We start from the raw sequence: 13,735 nt of genomic DNA on the forward strand, positions 1-13,735 counted from the left end.
ATTCCATTCGGAGACCATTGTACCGACGTGTATTTTGCCCTAGTTCCCAATTCGATCTACGGATCTACTATTTTTTCCCCAAATAAAAAAATAGAGCGTCTCCTTTTTCTTATTGTTCTGTCGTTCTACTTCACTGCTCGCTCGATCCGGGTGAAGCTCGTCGCAATCTAATTTTATATATGTTTATACCGTAACTCCTGGATTCCTTGTTCTTGCTTGCGCGCTCGCTTTTGGGGAGGCAATGGATGGTGGATCGGCGGCGCAGTACAATCCGCAGACGGTGGAGGAGGTTTTTCGCGACTTCAAGGGCCGGCGAGCTGCCATGGTCAAGGCCCTCACCACCGGTCTGCATCTCGTTCCCTTAAAAAAAAAAAACTGACCTTTTCATATCTACCTAGAAAAAGATCTTTTAATTGCTATTTTCATCTTTCGCGCACTAAAATATATTATTATTATTATTATTATTATTATTATTATTATTATTTTGTCGCCGAAGATTGAATTGTTGACGGTTTCTTTTGTTGTAGATGTCGAGGATTTTTACCAGCAGTGTGACCCTGGTGAGGATTTGCTGTAACCTTTTTATCGATTATTGTGTGGCTTGATGGTGCTGGTACTGGTAGATTTTTTGTTGTTAAATTCTCTGAGTATGTAGTTTTCACATTTTTCCTCGTTGGCTATTTGTAGGATGCTTCGGTTGCGAAATATTATCACCTTTACTTCAAAAAATTTGTAACAGAGGAATTAACTTTATTTATATGCGGAAGCAATTAATTGTAAAAAAAACAGAACCAAAATAATCATAACTTCGTCTCCAAGAAAACATCATTTGAATTGCTAGTGAACAAACTGGTATATATCTATCCATCCATCCAAGTAAACAATAAGATAGATAGAATAAGCTTCATCCATCTTTTTTATAAATATACTGGTTCTAGTTCATCCTTGATATTTTCCATCCGGCCCAATTGATAAGAAGGATAGTGGAGAAATATAAGAACGATAAAACTGTGAAATTTTGACCAGATTTTACAATCAATGCTAAACAATAGAATCCAATGATCTGCTTTCATTAGAGTTGGTTTAGGTTTGCATAAACAATGCAAAAACAAAAAAAGCTAGCATGTGAAAAAAAAGGAAAAATGTATTTGCAAACCACTTCGTGTTTTTGTTCTGTCATTATTACTAGAATGATTTTCCATATGCCAACTCTTCTCTGAACATGCAGACACTAATACTGACTTTGAATGCATTCTTCTTGACCTATATATGGAAAACATGTGAAACATATCTCATTTAAATGGAGATGTTATAATCTCCTGATTTGAAAAATATGGGTATTGTGTTACACTATTTCCTTTTAACATCTTTTTTGTTTACCTGGAGAGACCGCAAATACTTTTAATAAATTGTCATCTCGTGCTTAACAATTTTATCTTATTTACAGAGAAAGAAAATTTATGTCTCTATGGATTTCCCAATGAACACTGGGAAGTTAATTTACCTGCAGAAGAGGTGCCTCCAGAACTTCCTGAACCGGCTCTAGGCATTAACTTTGCCAGGGATGGAATGCAAGAAAAGGATTGGCTCTCGTTAGTCGCTGTTCACAGTGATGCTTGGCTACTTGCTGTTGCTTTCTACTTTGGTGCTAGATTTGGATTTGATAAGTTACAAAGGTGATTATTTTATGTTTCTTCTGAAGTAAAATTTTCTAATCGTGTTTTCTTAATTGGCTCGAATTACTACTGTATATATTTCTGCTATAGGCTTTCCTTTTTGACAATAAATTTCATTGAGTTTTCCTGATGTGAGTTCAGTACCTTCATTCAGAGTTGTCTAATTTTTAACATTGTTGCTAATGTGGGATGAAAATAACTTTTTTTATTGATTTTTCTGTGTAGTCAATTCCTTTATTCCTGTATATCTGGTTCATGGAATTGTTGCTTATATGAGCTACAAAAATGACCTTTAGTTCTTGTGGTGACAATGTTGGTTTTGAATACTAATTATGGACATCATTAGTGCAATTTCCTCTCTTTTGTTTGCTTCAAATTGTACCAAAGTGCTTAATTATGGGTTGCATGTCCATATGTAATGTTATTCTGGTCTTGACTGATAATGCCTTTACTTTGTTTGGATTTTGTGTATTGGTTTCTTGATTTTTTGTCCACCTTGGTATATGAATATTTTTGCATGTTGACTAGTTATTCTCAATAGTGACCAAATTTCTTAGCATAAGGTGTCAACATCTAAGTTCTATAAAAGCTTTTAAATTTTTTTATATTGCCCCCAGGGTGTAGCACAGACGGTGGGCGCATGACATCTCTGGCGTAATGGCTAGGGGTCGATTCTCAGGAACTAACAACCTAGGGTTTATCCCACCATGCGCCTGACGCCTGTGTACCTGCATGTACTTCCCTCCATATCCCTGGGGCCGGTACTAGGGGGGCCATTAATGTAGCGGATCTGCATTTTAAATTTTTTTATATTACTTATAGGAAAGTATTGGCAAATAAATTACTTTTTGAGTTTAGAAACATCAGATGGTTTGGATGGATATCTAGTTGTATTCAATTGAAATGCCTTTAATCAGACATCCTAGAAACATAAGGATGCTTCTTTTGACAACATTTATTTTTGTGTGAAGCTTCTTTAGATAATTTGTTTATAGGATCAGTAGTCTAGTTTATTCAGAAGAGTTGTGACTAAGATGGTTGTAAGTTTTCATGATTCTGGTAATTGTTCTCCTAGTGAGACAATTGTATGACATAAGGATAAGTTGTCCAGCATGCAATCATCTTGCATCAGACCAACAATGTTTGATGATATCCATTTTGTCTGTTGTGATTACTAGATCAAACTGCCATTAGAAAGATTATTAGGATACTTACCTTCCTGAAAGGGCTTTAATGATGGACAGTCCCTTTTTTAAAAAATGAAACTTATAAGTGTAACATGCTTGGTGTCATACTTAGGTCATTCTACATTCTATAAGCTTCTAGAACCTGAAACCCAAGATATCTCTTTATACCTGCTTGCCTAGATCTAAATTTCATGAAATGTTCATGTATTCAAATTTTTAGGTCTAGGCAGTGGTTTAACTGTGAGCTTTTGGGGCACTTCTTTCAGCCTTGCTCATTGCTTGATTTACCTATGTAAGCCCTAATTTTAAAACCACAAGGAAGGTATATTTTGGTATGCCTTAATGACAGCTGCCGCTGCCAGTATGTTTGAACCATTTTGCACTGGCCCAGAAAATGGGGTGACTAGCAGTGTACACAGTGTTTCAACTTAAATCCTTTACCTTTTGACAAATGCTGCATTAAGACATTCCACACACATGGCTTGCTTTGCTCACTTGAGAGATTTAGTCACTCCTTTACCGTTTCCTATGTTTGTCCTATTGACATTCTTTCAGCAAGTTATGACTAGATTAACTGTATTCTAATTGTTCACGTACTTCAAGTAACAATTTGTTGGAGTTTGGATGCATGTGTTATACTGGGTGGCATCTCGAATAATTTTGTGGTGATTTTGGATACAGGAAGCGCCTCTTTGGAATGATCAATGATCTTCCTTCCATATATGAAGTTGTGAGTAGCAGGAACAAGGTCAGGCCAACTGAAACGAACCATAGCAATAACAAATCCAATTCGAACTCTAGCACGGTTAGCTTACTGAATCACCTCCCTTTACTAATCTGAGTTTCTTGATATTAGCAGAAGACTGTTTTCTCATCTTGGATTTGTATACGAGACATTTTCACACATTCCAAAAATCATTGCATTGGAAAGAGAATCATCATTAACTTTGAGTTTCTTTTGTTTTATAATCATATTAGACTTGTTTTTCCATGCATTGTTGCTGCAGCGTGTATCAGAACCCCAGGCGAAGTTTCCAAAGGCACAATTCAAGGAAGAGGATGATGAACTTGATGAGGAAGAAGAGGATGAGCATGGAGACACCCTATGCGGGGCTTGTGGGGAAAATTATGCATCCGATGAATTTTGGATCTGCTGCGATATTTGTGAGACATGGTTTCACGGGAAGTGTGTGAAGATCACGCCAGCTAAAGCAGAGCACATCAAGCAGTACAAATGCCCAACATGCAGCAGCAAAAAGTCACGCCCAATCTAATAGATGCTGCGCTTATTATCTTCGAGGCCCTTCCTCCTCCTTTGAAATGTCGATAGTTACTCTACTTATAGGAATGTTACCGTCAATCTGAAAGTCTCCTGTTGTTTAGCTCAAATTCAGCTGGACATACAAATTTTACTTACTGTATCATTATCGTCGCTTGAGGTGCAAATTGAGTCTAGTGACACTTTTTATGTATTCTAGCTAGCATATTTGTAGATCCTGAAGACCCCATATAATGCTAAGATGCTCTGCATTGTATTGTATTAGTTTTTTATCATTCAGTTAGATAGAAGACAATGTTTTGTTCTAGTTTGTTTTTAGTTATCATTTGAATGCACACCTAGTCCTGCATCATCCCATACCTTTGGTGAAGAAGCAGCCATTACAACTTCTGTAAAATGCATTTCTGCACAATAAACATGTCCTAATGAAAATTCCTTATATGTTTACGGTCTTCCTGCAAATGATTTGAGTTCATTATATCTCAAAAACCTTAAAAAGAAAAAATATATATATATTAAAATTACTGACGAAGCTGCTGAGCTAATGCATAGTCTGATAGTCTAGCCAAGACTTTTAGAGGCCTAGTAGTTGTCGGGTACCTGCAAAATCCAACAGTGCATTTTCAGAATTTCCTATGAATGGTTGTCGGGTCAAGCATCTCTTGCTGGATGCTGTCCTTTTGGTCTTTTGCAGTAATGCAATTACAGTCTGAACATGAGATTGAGGTCAGAGGAAAGGATCTTCTCATTGTATACTTTGAATTTTGCATTCTCTTATGGCACTGGAGATTGCAGAAGGCAATCCTCTGACATATGCATGTGCAGTGTGCTTGACTGAATCTTAATTATTTGTAACTTTGAACACTTTGTGGAAGTTCCAGAATGGTCATTGCTAATGACTATCCAAAAATCTCTGCAGGGTGTCTGTCTCCTGATACCTTCTGCATCTTCACACAGATCTGGCTAATCCCCATATTGGGTAATTTAAAACTTTCATAAATAGGAAAAGATAAACGATTCCTTAAATTTAAGGCTCAGCAACAATCCCCTGCATGAAAAGTTACAGTAGTGTGATTCAGTAACCGTCTAAAACTTTTTTGTTCTTTACCAATGAATCACCTATACATTGGAAGATGAGTTCTTTACCACGAACTGCGAGTCACGGCCATGAGCTAGCGACCATGCAATCTTAACCTTTGTGGCTAGTCCGTGAGTTTGCTCATGATATGGCTGTGAGTTTTTATCCTTTGAAAAACAAGAAACTCTTTTAAAAAAATTTCCCAAATGTTTTTACCATTTGCATGAGTTTTTTAAAGTCTCCCTTTTTACAAATGGTTTCTGCGTAGGTGGCAGGGCGTCAGAAAACAACAGCAATAACAACAAAAGGCAGCAGCAATGATCAAAAGACAGCAGACGAGCTGCAAATTGTGTGCTTGTGCCTTTGCCTGCACTCCATCAGCCGTCAGTCAAATTAAGAACAGACAGAGCATTGGCACCAAGGTAGCAGAAACAGCTACTGACGCCATTAATTTTTAAGCCTAAATGTTATGTGAACACACAGGTAAAGCTACTCCCAATACTACTCTCCGTGATCTATGACCTCTGCTGAACTCCCATGCTGAGTCTTCTTATGATTCCCCACTCCCTCATTGATTGAAAAGACCTATGCAAACAAAACGTGCTTCTTCTTTTTTGCATTCACATAAGAAAACAAAGCTAAATTATCATTGCGGGAAGTTAACAAGTCGCTGCTGCTTCTGTCATGTGTCGGTCACTCTCTATTCTTTAGAGCATCGACTTCCTATCCACCATTACTCTTGCCTTCCCTTCTCCTTGCTGCTTCTGCGGTTAACATCTCAACCTAGTTGAACCTGTAGCTGTGTTTCTTCTGCGAAAGCCACTCACTGAGAAGAGGATCATGATGATGGGAGGAGGGGGGAGTATATATCCGTTCACACTATCCCAATGGCAAGAATTGGAGCTCCAAGCCCTTGTCTTCAGGTACATGGCAGCAGGTATACCCGTACCCTCTGATCTCGTCGTTTGCATCAGGAGAAGACTCTTCGTTGATCGTCAAACTCTGCCCTTCCTCCCTAATCCTCCTCCAAGTAAGCCCTGCGAGTTCAAGTTCCTTAGATGATGTTGTATTTGCAACACAATTTACATTGCCCGTTTTCAGTTGGATGGGGAGCGTATCAGATGGATGCTGGTGCAAGAAAAGCAATGGATGCAGAGCCTGGGAGGTGCAGGAGAACGGATGGGAAAAAGTGGAGATGCTCCAAGGAGGCCTATCCTGATTCCAAGTATTGCGAGAGGCACATGCACAGGGGTAAAAGCCGTTCAAGAAAGCCTGTGGAATTGTCTTTGGCCACCAGCCCAGTCTCCTCCCACTGTTCATCAAACTTCTCACGGTCAGCATTTCCCTTCTCATGTTCCTCCTCTGCAAGGCCTCCTGCCGAGGGTTACTCGCGCCATAAGGATTCCACCAATTTGAGCTTGGACCCTCTGCCCCTCTCGACTGATAATTTCAGGTAATCGCATCGCATATATCATTCTCTAAGTATTGCTGTGTTTGTTGATTATATTATTTACATGAATATCCATTCCTCTCGGAAAGCTCTAAGGGTGGAAGGGAGACGCCATGCAGAGCACAGATTCGGAGCAGCATTCAAAACACGGATTCCCTCTCCAGAATTCTTGTTTCTGAGGAAGAGATGGAAAAACACTACTTTCTGTCGTGTACTGATCGTAGGACAGATAGCCCTGCTAAGTTGGAGGAGGAACAACCGAGGCCATTCCACTGTTTTCTCGACGAGAAGCCTCCCAAGAACGAAGATCCTTGGATGAGCATGAATTTGGACTCGAAGACACGACTGTCTATTTCCCTTCCCGTGACAAATCATGGCATGCCAATGATTGCTTCCCAATGTTACAATGGTATGGCTCCAAATATCTGACAGTATCCATTTGTTTTACTCTTTTAACTTTAGTTTCTTCACGTTGCAGAGCAGATGGTTGATTTCTGATGACCGCAAGTGTGTTCAGTGTTTCCCGCCCTTCACTGTCATATCCTATCTTTGATCCTCCAGCTTTGTCTTGTTAATTACTTGTATTTGAGCAATGCCATTCTAGTGAAGAGGTTGCTTTCTGTTTAATAAATTGGACTCGTCTCTAGTTATCCAATAATTACTCATGTTTCTTAATTAAACTCATTCTGCCTGAATACGATTCCAATATCAAAACACAATCACATATTTTCAGAAAATCAAGGAACAAGAACAAATTCTCTCCCTCTTGCCGATCAACTTAGATAAGAGAATCTCTAAACAACAAATTCCTGATGAAGGGGAATGAAACTCCAGGACTGAATAGGCCCCTTAAGAGGGCCCAAGCATGGCCCTCCATATTTTGAGCCCGACTCAATTTTATGTCAAACTCGACTTAGGCCATTTTAAAGAAAAATCTAAAGTTTTATTTTATTAGCCTGGTCACAAGGAATTGGCTACTACAGTAGCTGATCGTAGACTATAGCCGACCCAATCAAGCTATCATAAATGATCGTCATCTCTATGGCTACGTTATCCTCACCAGTTTGTCTAACTCATTCGACCAGGATGAACAGAATGACCACCTCTGTGGCTCTGCTATGCTAATGCGAGGCTTAATAATTTGCACAATAGGCTGTAGCCCATGCTGCCACTTGACTCATTCAATTCCATAACATTAATGCCGTCTGTCCTTAGTAGGTTGATCTCTACAACAATCCTACTGTTTGATTCATGTTCCTGAATCAATAAAAAATATAAAATACATTTTTGTAAGAATGAATGAAATTGAAATAGATAATGTTTAAAAGCTGATGAATGAATTGAAATTTTTCATAAACCACCGGTGTTCACATGAATCTTGGCACCATTTCATTCATTCGATTGAAAAGGTGAGAAGAGGGGGGTGAATGGAGGAAGTGAGAATGCTCCAGTTGTCTTCTGCTCCTCTTCATATTCGCAGGACTGGAGAGGAAGGGATTGGTGGGAACAGATATCTCAGAGGTAAGGTAAGGCCATGCCACCACTTTTACTTTGTTATTATCTCCGTTTATTTCAGAAGTCAGGGCCATGCTACCTTTACTTTTGTTATCATCTTCTCACAAGAGAATATTCCTCTTTCAATGTTTATCATAGGGACGTTGAAAAAGTCAACAATTTGAAGATTGCGTATAGCAAAAGCAATATAAGAATCTAACAATTTGTTGGTAACTAGGGTTTCATCTATTATGCCTTATGATGAATTTGTTGGTAACTAGGGGGTTCCATTTGTCTGTTAAAATGAACATGATAAATTCTTTCTTTGAGATTGGTTTGATACTACATCACAGTAGCATCATATCCTTGCAACTGTTAGTCCTAAATTATTATGTTAATGAAATCTAGCTATGCATGTACCTAGTCGAACACCATCATACTCAGGTTGCATTTCTTGAATCGTTTTCGATCTTTGTTAACTAGAGTTTTTGTTGTTTTTTCTCTACCCCTTAGGTTTCAATTTAAGCATTCAGATTATATATCTGCTGGAGTTACTCCAATACAATCTTTCATGTACCTTGTTTTTCATTTTCTTAAATCCCATACATATCTAGCTATCTAGGTTATATTTGCTACTATATATCCTAGGAAGGCAAGCTTTATTCTAATAAACTCTTGAGGTTTCTAAAAATAACATGATTGTCAGACTAATTAATCAGATCAAAATTATTAGGTGGCATTTCTTAAATAATTTGTACTTTATGATATGTAGTTTTGCAAAAATGTTTGAAATGGTAGATCAAAAACTTTTTAAGTGGATGGTATCATGGCATTATCGTCAAGTCATATTTGTCCAAATATTTGGATCAATTAGGTGAATCTTATCTTTCAGTGAACTAAATACTAAGATATATCACTAGTAATATTCAAATCAATTAAAATTAGTTTTTAATACAATAACTAATGTTTTCTTTGATCTTCTTCCACCCCTACATATTTCACTCTATTAATTCAACTCTGCTAATCATGGAACCTCTTGATTGCCGTTGAATATGTCCACAACATCTCATCCTATTGTCATCATGTAATATATGAAATTAAAATTACAAGGCAATGTGAACTAGCTTAGTTGAAGATCTAGTGAATTTGTTCAGAAAACATAGTAGTTGCTTCACATTCATGTTGTCTTCCATTTCAACAGTGGGTAACATGGGGTGACAATGTGATGTGGTGTAGCCGTGTAGGTTCAATTTAAGTAGGCATGACACACTAGCCGTAGGTTGTGGACCACTCAGCATTTGGACGTTTCTAATAGGCACTATTACGGCTAAACTTGTGTTTTTCTTCTATTTTCTAAATGCATTATTATTGATTCCATTTGCTGGATCATTTGGCCCCAATTTCCAACCTTGTATTTGAGCTCTTCCTTTGAAAATTTAGAAGTGTTTGGTGTCTAAAGTTTACAGCAGTAGCTAACTCTTCTATCTCTGTATACTTTTATATCCTCCACTACCATGCAGGCTGTTGAATATGCATTGAATCTACAGATGCCAAAGAAAACCTCCTACTAGATTTGTTGCTTCTGTTATTAAATCTTGTTTTTTTGGATTGCAAAGGTTGGACTATATGATCCAGTAGTAAACATGATCACAAAAGAAATTGAAATACTGTCGGGGGCATTGGAGGAGTTTTTTTTTTTGTCAGTGCTAGGTCCTATGTAGGTTGGTCCCATGACAAGGATTTGCAGATGTAAAATTGTTTGATTGCCTGAATGGTTAGATACCTGACAACATCACTGACACACCATATCTTGTCACAACTAAGAGCCATTGTTTTGAGGTTTGAGAGTAGAATTATAACCATATGTTCCGTAGGAGACATTACATTATAAATCTTGCAACCATAGTCTGCTTACCAAATTTGTTATTTCTCTGTTTGATGGTGCATCATTTCATCTTCACCATACACTTCACTTTGATGGTGCATCATATGTTCCATAGGAGACAAATGATGATTCTGGTTTTTTTTTTGTTATATCACAAAAAGGTTCGGAAAGATTCAAAATATGCCCAAATCACCACATAAGTTGACAATGTACGAAGATGATTATTTTTTAAAAAAAATTATATTTTTGAAAATTTTAAGTTAATTGGTGACTTGCTAAATTTTGTAGTAGAGGACAACTCAAACTTCTTTCTCTGAAGGAATCCCATAAAACTTAAGAAGCCAATGAAATTGGTATTTAGCTTGCACATTCAAATTGGTGTTTCAGGATGATTTAGAAAACCAGTTAAATTTAAGTCAAGTCATAGGCATTCAAATGGACCAAATGTGTTGCTATACATATTTTGAGCAGCAACCTCAGCAAGGAAAGCAAGCACAAACCAATGGGGATATTTTGATGAAAGAAAAGATCTTCTTTGGTCATAAATTCTTGTAGAATCTGAAAGTAGTGCATACATTGACTTTTGGGTAGATAATCAATCTGGGTTTGAGTGTGATTCAATTTGAACCATTTGAATGGAAGATCAACAATACATTCCCGTATGTTTTTCTGAATTACAATGAATCGTATAAGGGATAGTTGAGTTATCTGCCGCACATTAACTTTTACTCAGCAATGTCTCAACTGTTTGTGTCAATTACATGGATCTTTTTCAACCATTTTCTGAAGGCAGTACTTGGTATCATCTAAATGTCTTTTTTTTTTTTTTTTATTGTTTTGGCATTATATCACCTATTTTTTTATTTATTTGTTACAAGTCCTTCACTCAACCTTAAATCATGAGCATGAAACAAAATTTTGGTTTAGATTAAAACATGAAATTCTTCCCAGTTACATTCTACATGGCTTGAGCTTGCCATTTTATATTATAGAAAACCAGCTTATTTGATACATGATTTCTCCCAAAATTTAGTTTCATATATTTCCATCTCCAAGTCCAAATCAATTTGTTGGAGCTGTGATGAGATGCTGTTTGTCAAAAATGGTCTTTCTTGCTATTTTAATCATTCTCCTCCATATTCAACTTCTCCTGTATCCAAGCTGCAAAAGAAAACCAGTAAAGTATAAGCAAAACTGTTCAGTTCACTAAACTCAAGTAGAAGAAATGATTATCCTAATTTACAACAATGATGATGATACTAGGTAAACTGTGCGGCCAGTTCTAATTTATAGTTGATCAAAGCTGATTCAGATAGATCTTTGGAATTAAAAATTAGGTCACTTACCTTTCCAGAGTAGCATCTTGCAGGTAATCATCAACATGGAAATAATCATCCAAGTGTTGTTGAAATAAGGAATTCTCCTTTGCATTCTCTCCAACACTGCCATTTAACCAATATGGCATGTCTAAGGCCTCATCAAAGGCATAGATCCAATCTCCATTGGCTCCACCATGACCCTCACCCACACCACTTTCCATGTTCTTCAAGAACTTACTCCACCATGCTGATGTTGCCAAGTTCATTTTATCATTCCATTCTATATCATGTTGTTCTCCAATGGATTGAATTTCAGCCATCTCCTCATCATCCATTGCCTGGTGCAGTGAGACCGATGAAGGATCGAATGCAACTTGTGACGGTTGCTGAGAACTGGCTGGCCCTTGGATGCCTGACATTGCATTAGAAGTAGAGTTTGAATAAGATGACAACAAAACTTGTGATGATGATGATGTCGATGATGATGATGGCTCAACAGGATTTTGCTCGTGAATGTCGTGATAAATGGATGTATCAATATTTTGGAAACTTTGGAGATTGAGATTGAGGCCTAATGGCTGATCGGGCAATTGGAAGTTGAGTTGATCAAAGATTGATTCAGTAGGTGCAATGGATGGATAAGTCCAAGAGAAGGGGGAAGAAAAGTCGATGGGTGAGAATTGAGAAGGATGAAAGTAGTTAGTTAAGTTGTGGTCGGAATGATGGTCTATGGAGTTTCTTATAGAATCCACCACCAGCTCATGGGATGTCCCTTGCAAAGTCGATGCCGTCGCCATGCTTTGGAGTTCGTTGGCTTGCTTCATGGAAGCTCTATGCAATTTGAGGGCAGCTACAATCTCTCTTCTCGCTTCTGCCATATTGAACAATCTTTCCTGGTAAGGCCTAGTCGTGTGGAGTCTTCTTCTCACTTGTTTCTTCAGTGGTAGTGACTTCGGTGATCCTGACTGTGACTTATTGAGGAGATTTATGTCTTTGCCATCTTCAAGCTCCATTTTTGCTGGACCTCTAGACCTCGAATAACTGAGTCTTTTGACAAGACTGCGAATGTATGCACCAGAAACATGAGCTTCTTCTTGGTCATTTGGTTTCCTCTCAACATCCCTACTGAATTGCTCGGAACAGGAGATGCTTCTCATATCTCTCTCTCTCTTGGAAGATAAACTACAATCACTTTTCTAATTCTGGAAGACAAGTACATAAACGGCCTTCTGGGTTGCTTTAAATAGTAGAAAGCATCGTAGCATCTCCCAATTTTTTCCGAATTTCGCAAGAAAACAAAATATTTCTGATCTCCTATATGCTTTGGCAGTTGAGGTAATCTTTGGCTCGTGATCGGAAGAAACTACCAGATGCCATTTTTTTTTTCAAGATTACCAAGGTAAAATAAAACTTGTTTGCTGCAGTATTTGCTTATTATTCACCAAGTAGAGTTGATTTTTTTTTTTTTTTTACAATTTTTGTAGTCATTCACTGTGGATTTTGAATGGGACCACATCATTTAATCAAGCTCACAGAAGTCTACAGCTACATAACGATGAAGTTTGGTATACAGAGAATTCAATTTGTGGTATCTTTCTTTATTATTATTTTTGTTTGTTTCGGTATAATCTCACAAACTCCATTCAACATTTGTAGAGTTTTGAGTTGTTTTTGAATCTACAGGGTAACTTCTCCTATCGACAGTCGATTGTCTGTGAAATGCCTATGATGAGGATCTCCTTTTGAAAAGGGATTCGACTAAGAACAAATTTATCAAGTTCATAATCTATAGTTTCATGATATTGGCGTAAACATGCATCTTTTGTAATGACTATCTTAAGATATCAATGAGAGCATTGAATTTGTGTTTGCTCATGTATATTATTAATCAATAATTATTGGTCAAAGATGAAGCATTAAAATACTCGTGTGACTTGAGAAACTTATAGAGTCATCTAATGGTGCAATTTGATAAAAGGCCAGACATTGTTTCTACGTGTTCATCTATATATTAAAAAAAAGCTAGTTTATTTATTTTAAAATGAGGATAAAGCAACCTTTTGACGTACGACTAAAGGATAGAACTATTGATTTGTCGAGTTGAAATTAAATCATATTATATTGAAAGTATTTATCAATTAACCAACATGACTACGGCTTAGATTCGCTTGGGTAGGTTGACTTTAGTTAGATTTTCAATATACAATGTTGAACAGGCAATTCCTTCTCGTCATTTTCGATTAATCATCGAGCTTCAAGATAAATTAAAAAACAATTTTTTATTTTATTTTTTACATTTTTACATGGTCATCGTCGCGTTGGTTAGGCGTATTTACGACGAAGGCGGCGGGCGACCTACGGTGGGCT

The 13,735-nt window shown here is 37.3% G+C and overlaps 2 protein-coding genes and 1 long non-coding RNA gene across 5 annotated transcripts; all 3 read left to right on the forward strand.

Moving 5' to 3' along the window:
- The first annotated feature begins 8 nt into the window (after positions 1–8).
- LOC122014292 (PHD finger protein ALFIN-LIKE 9-like) lies at positions 9–4,406 on the forward strand. The gene is made up of 5 exons (XM_042570483.1): positions 9–344; positions 528–560; positions 1,448–1,676; positions 3,545–3,668; positions 3,871–4,406. The coding sequence occupies exons 1-5, from the start codon at positions 242–244 to the stop codon at positions 4,135–4,137; spliced, it is 756 nt and encodes a 251-aa protein (XP_042426417.1). The 5' UTR covers positions 9–241; the 3' UTR covers positions 4,138–4,406.
- Positions 4,407–5,868: 1,462 nt separating this feature from the next.
- On the forward strand, positions 5,869–7,345 carry LOC121998333 (growth-regulating factor 1-like). 2 transcript variants are annotated; one of them, XM_042553223.1, is made up of 4 exons: positions 5,869–6,250; positions 6,322–6,673; positions 6,760–7,079; positions 7,149–7,345. In XM_042553223.1, the coding sequence occupies exons 1-4, from the start codon at positions 6,061–6,063 to the stop codon at positions 7,166–7,168; spliced, it is 882 nt and encodes a 293-aa protein (XP_042409157.1). In that variant the 5' UTR covers positions 5,869–6,060; the 3' UTR covers positions 7,169–7,345. The 2 variants fall into 2 exon arrangements, with proteins under 2 accessions (XP_042409157.1, XP_042409166.1); XM_042553232.1 differs by having other exon boundaries at positions 7,154–7,345.
- Positions 7,346–8,028: 683 nt separating this feature from the next.
- On the forward strand, positions 8,029–13,237 carry LOC122014299. 2 transcript variants are annotated; one of them, XR_006120638.1, is made up of 4 exons: positions 8,029–8,196; positions 12,699–12,767; positions 12,853–12,956; positions 13,052–13,237. It is a non-coding gene; the product is annotated as an uncharacterized LOC122014299 (long non-coding RNA). The 2 variants fall into 2 exon arrangements; XR_006120637.1 differs by lacking the exon at positions 8,029–8,196 and having other exon boundaries at positions 10,912–12,767.
- Positions 13,238–13,735: the final 498 nt, after the last annotated feature.

The sequence above is a fragment of the Zingiber officinale genome, chromosome 1A, assembly GCF_018446385.1.
Source record: "Zingiber officinale cultivar Zhangliang chromosome 1A, Zo_v1.1, whole genome shotgun sequence".
Classification (NCBI taxonomy): domain Eukaryota; kingdom Viridiplantae; phylum Streptophyta; class Magnoliopsida; order Zingiberales; family Zingiberaceae; genus Zingiber; species Zingiber officinale.

Coding starts and splice junctions, on each gene's coding strand:
- LOC122014292 (XM_042570483.1), top strand. CDS start 242: ATGGATGGTGGATCGGCGGCGCAGTACAATCCGCAGACGGTGGAGGAG. Junction 561..1,447: donor TTACCAGCAGTGTGACCCTG/GTGAGGATTTGC, acceptor TCTTATTTACAG/AGAAAGAAAATTTATGTCTC. Junction 1,677..3,544: donor GGATTTGATAAGTTACAAAG/GTGATTATTTTA, acceptor TTTTGGATACAG/GAAGCGCCTCTTTGGAATGA.
- LOC121998333 (XM_042553223.1), top strand. CDS start 6,061: ATGATGATGGGAGGAGGGGGGAGTATATATCCGTTCACACTATCCCAA. Junction 6,251..6,321: donor CCTCCCTAATCCTCCTCCAA/GTAAGCCCTGCG, acceptor GCCCGTTTTCAG/TTGGATGGGGAGCGTATCAG. Junction 7,080..7,148: donor TGCTTCCCAATGTTACAATG/GTATGGCTCCAA, acceptor TTCACGTTGCAG/AGCAGATGGTTGATTTCTGA.